The 5182-nt window shown below is 45.0% G+C and overlaps 1 protein-coding gene across 1 annotated transcript; it reads left to right on the top strand.

Annotated features, from left to right (window-relative positions):
* Positions 1-911: 911 nt before the first annotated feature.
* Positions 912-4670, top strand: GPR50 (G protein-coupled receptor 50). The gene is given in 4 exon segments (XM_075999188.1): positions 912-1017; positions 2756-2983; positions 3090-4215; positions 4217-4670. Coding segments are annotated over 4 exon segments (1914 nt in total).
* Positions 4671-5182: the final 512 nt, after the last annotated feature.

The following is a 5182-nucleotide window of genomic DNA, read 5'->3' on the forward strand; positions in this document are numbered from 1 at the left end:
AGCCACCTGTGCACTTGGGGTCTGATGTGTTTCTAGGCCAACCATTGTTCATGCTTCCATTCTGACTGATGTCAAGAAATTCAATTGTTCTTTCTGTGGAAAAGATACAAACCGTGTCAGTGAAGTATCTTGGGGATGGAGGAGCAGTGAAAAGCAAGTCACTTTGTATGTTCTTTTCCATCTGACACACTCATGGTGGCCTGGGGTGCTGGGGAGTGCTCACTGGGTGGCTTCTGCCAGGAATTAGAGACTAGAGGCAAAAGAGCCACTAGAGCATGCTGGAGCCTTGGCCCCTGAGCATGCTGTATGAAGAGTCTTTGATCTCCCAGAGAGTTCCTGTTTTTGATGGAAGTGTAACAGAATAGAGTTTAGGCAGAATATTAGAAACTTTCATCATCATCATTATCAACATAATATCTAGTGTTGTTGAATGCTTACCCTGTTCCTAGTGGTGTTCTAAGTGCTTACATGTAGTATCTTTTTTAACCCTCCTATCAACCCTATGAGGAGGCACTATGATTATCTGCATTTTATAGTGAGGTAACTGAGGCAGAGAGAGAGAGAGAGAGGCTAAGTAACTTGCTCAAGGTCATACATATGGCCAATAACTGAGCAGGGTTCAAGTTCATTTTTACTTTCAAGAATTGAACCAAATGTAGTTCCCATTCATTAAACACTTGCTTGGTGCTGGGATGGAAGCAGCATGGGAGGGGCAGGGCATGGAGTGGGCACAGCAGCTACAGGCTCCTGTGTACCTTCCCATGAAGAGGTAGACATCTCCAAAGGTGTGGAAAAGAATAGAGAATATCCCACTTATATTAAAACCAAAAGACATTTTCACTCTCATTGGGGTTGTACCAAATTCTCAATGTGCCAGTTTTATATATTAGAGCATCAACCAATGGTCTAATATGGCTTTAGCAAATGACCTGGTAACTTCAGAGAAGCATTGGCCAGACAAGGCGGAGTGCTTAGGACAGCCCTTGGCTGTCCAGGCCTACCTGCAGGAGAGTGGAGGTATGAGCTGGCACTAACAGACCTGCTTATCTATCTTGGGCCAGGGCTGACTGGGGCTAAAAGAGAACCCAACATATTCATAGCAGCATCACTCATAATAGTCAAGAAGTGGAAAGAACTCAAGCATCTATTAATGGATGGATGAACAAAATGTGGTCTATCTACATAATGGAATATTATTCAGCCATAAAAAGGAATGAAGTACTGATCTGTGTTATTACACTGATGAAGTTCAACACATTATGCTAAGGGGAAAAAGCCAGACACAAAAGGCCACATATTGTATGATTCTGTTTATGTGAAATGTCCAGATAGGCAAATCTATAAAGGAGACAGAAAGCAGATTAGTGGTTTCTAGGAGCTGGGGAATTGGTGGGAGTGGAAAGTGACTGCTAATTGTTATGGGATTTCTTTTGGAGTGATGGAAATATTCTGAAATTAGATAGTGATGATGGCTGCACAACTTTGAATATACAAAAAATTACTGAATTGTACAACTTAAAGGATGAATATTACCATATGTGAATTATATCTCAATAAAAACAAACAGAAAGAAAAACCAGAGCAACAACAATAAGAAAAGAGAACACAGAGTCTATCCTATCAAGTCCCAGAGCAAAACATATCTTACAAAGCTGGGTTGTAGAAAAAAGACCCTGGGCTGAGAGGGGATCCAGCCTGTATTTAAGCCTGGGATCCTTCACTAACCTTGGCATGACCTTGGTCAAGCCCTTTCACCTCTATGGGCCTCAATTTTTCCATCTGTTTAATGGTATTGTTGAGAGAAAAGATATTTCCAATTAGCTTTTTAAAACTATAAAATGCTTATTTAAAACTACACTCACTAATTACAGGCAAGGTATTATTATAGTGCTTGAGGGTTAAACAGAAAGCCTAGAAAGTTTGATAAAAGGCAGCCTTCCACCATTGCTGCCATTCCTGAGTTGAAACTGCTCGCTTGCTCTCTCATTTCTCTGGGAGTGCCCCAGGTCTCCTTTATTAGGGTTCTATATCTTAATGACTTTTAAATCTCAAATAAAGTGTTTCTATCACCCCAGTTATTAGGCCTTCCTAGCAGGCCTTTTCGAAAGAGACCATTAAAAATCCTTTGGAATCTTAAACTATACACACTGTATTCTACCCAATAAATTGTTCCCCCCTTAACTGTTTCAAAGTAATTGAACTTACTGCACACAAGACTTGTTCTGCCCTTGGCAACAGGGACTGTTTCTCTACCTCGTATGCATCTATGGAACTGATTCCATGTCTGTTTTTCTAAGCACTAGGGAAATGTTCAGAGCCTTTAGTAAGACGAGTCCATAAAAGTTAATTTAACCAGATGCAGAATTCTCTCCCTCTAGATTATTAAAATATTCACCTCTTCCAAGCTTGTCTAGTATTGAAAAATCCAAGTCCCACTACGTCATGGTCAAGCAGTGTCCAAACAGGGGCAGAGGCCAGGGGAGCAGCTCTCAGTTCATCCTCTCTCTCCTGCCTATTCCTCAATCCCAGGGAAGTCCCGGCCACTGGACTTCCCAGTGCCTGGGAGCACCCTCAGATCTAGGGCCACCTCACCTCAAAAGTACACCACACTGGAGCATAACAATGCCTTAAGGAATTTGCAAGCTATCCTTATAGGCTTGTTTCATGTGGGGAGAGTCCAAATGCTTGTTTTCCTTTTTTCCTTCAAATTTATTTTGTTTGTTTATTTTAATTTAAAACCGCTCCTTCCCGCAAGTGAAAGGATCCAAACCCTTGGGAACCAACCGGCATAAACAGCCTGACATGGATCCTACAAAATACTACATGGCGTGGAGGGGCTTTGGGCTGCTGGTCTCTTTTTCTGGCGGGCAGTTGTGTAGGGAGGCCAGCAGAGCCGGTTCTTGGGCTGCCTTTATGGGAAAATACTGGCTGAGTCCAGCGGTACGAGAGCACAGGACTAGGGTCTTCCAGCCAGTGAGGAGCAGTGAGATAATGAATGTGAAAAGGCTCCTGGAAAGAGACTGTAATTCGTGCCTGATTTATTCTCCTCTGTCTTTCCCCCTTTTTCCCTCCCCTGATATATTTTTCAGGCAACATCTTTGTGGTCAGCCTCTCTGCAGCAGATATGCTGGTAGCCATCTATCTCTACCCTCTGATGCTGCATGCCATGTCCGTTGGGGGATGGGATCTGAGCTACTTCCAGTGTCAGATGGTCGGGTTCATCACAGGGCTCAGCGTGGTTGGCTCCATCTTTAATATCGTGGCAATCGCCATTAACCATTACTGCATCTGCCACAGACTCCAGCACGAGTGGATCTTCAGTGTGCGCAATACCTGCATCTACTTGGTTGTCACCTGGATCATGATCATCCTGGCTATCCTGCCCAACGTGTACATTGGCACCATCAAGTATGATCCTCACACCTACACCTGCATCTTCAACTATCTAAACAACCATGTCTTTGCTATGACCATCATCTGCATCCATTTCATCCTCCCTTTCCTCATAGTGGGTTTCTGCTACATGAGGATCTGGATCAAAGTGCTGGCCGCCGGTGACCTGGCTGGGCAGAATCCTGACAACCAGTTGGCTGAGATTCACAATTTTCTAACCATGTTTGTGATCTTCCTCCTCTTTGCAGTGTGCTGGTGCCCTATCAATGTGCTCACTGTCTTGGTGGCTGTCAGTCCTAAGGAGATGGCGGGCAAGATCCCCAACTGGCTTTATCTTGCAGCCTACTTCATAGCCTACTTCAACAGCTGCTTCAACACTGTGATCTACGGGCTCCTCAATGAGAATTTCCGACGCGAATACTGGACCATCTTCTATGCTGTGCGGCACCCTATCCTGTTCTTCTCTGGTGTCATCACTGATTTTCGTGACACGCATGAGGCCTGCGCCCATGACCAAGCCCGTGACCAAGCCCTCGCCTGCGTCTGTCCTGCTGTGGAGGAAATCCCAATGAGTGTCTGGAATGTTCCACTACCTGGCGATGCTGCAGCTGGCCACCCTGAACGTGCCTCTGGCCACTCCAAGTCTCATTCCAGGTATGCCTACCGAAAATCTGCCTCTAGCCACCACAAGTCTGTCTTTAGCCACTCCAAGCCTACCTCTGGTCACCCCAAGTCTGCCACTGTCTACCCTCAGCCTGTGTCTGTCCACTTCAAGGCTGACTCTATCCATTTGAAGCCTGCCTCTGTCCATTTCAAAGATGACTATCCATTTCAAGCCTGCTTCCAGCCACCCCAAGCCAGTCACTGATCACCATATCTCTGCTAGCAGCCACTCCAAGTTTGCCTTCAGCTCTGCCACTAGCCACCCTAAATCCGCCATTAGCCACATCAAACCTACTACCAGCCACCCTGAGCCCAGCACTGCTGACTATCCTGAGCCTTCCATCCCTGGTCACCTCGAGCCTGCCACCCCCAGCCACCCTGAGCCCACTACTGCTGGCCTCCCTGAGCTCTCCACCTCCCAGTTCCCTGACATTGCTGCCACCAGTTACCCTGAGTCTGACATCACTGACCTCTCTGAGCCTGCTGCCAGCCAGCTAGAGCTTGCCATGTCTGCTGACCTTTGTGACCCTATTGTAATCACCACTGCTGCCAGTGATTACCGACAGGTTGTGGTTATCGATGTCGAAGATGATTCAGATGAAATGGCTATGTGAAAAGTGCTCTGATAGGTGGCCTGGAATTGGTCCACTTTCCAGTTTCTTTTGCATATGTAATCCAAAGTGACATACCTTAACTGCATCTATACACACACAGACACATGAAGACACTGACCCACAGACATGTTGCAAGCTACATCCACCTTTCAGGCATACTCCTCCTTTATGTAATGTACTCTACAGAAGTGAGTGTATATGTGTGTGTGCTTGCTATTTTAGAGACCAAATTCTCTCAATTTTGACATCTGTTGTTCTGAGCCTTCCTTTCCTAAGGTTGACCTTCAGTCCTCAATGATTCCTGAAGTTATTTTATTTTTTTTTGCTGTGAGATATATATATATATATATATATATATATATATATATATATATATATTTTTTATTTTGGCATATTATGGGGGTACAGATTTTAAGCTTTCAATAAATGCCCATTTCCCCCCCTCCCCCCAAAAGTCTGAGTCTCCATCATGACCATCCCCCAGATGGTGCACATCTCACTCATTATGTATG

Source organism: Microcebus murinus, chromosome X (assembly GCF_040939455.1).
Source record: "Microcebus murinus isolate Inina chromosome X, M.murinus_Inina_mat1.0, whole genome shotgun sequence".
NCBI classification, from domain to species: Eukaryota; Metazoa; Chordata; class Mammalia; order Primates; family Cheirogaleidae; genus Microcebus; species Microcebus murinus.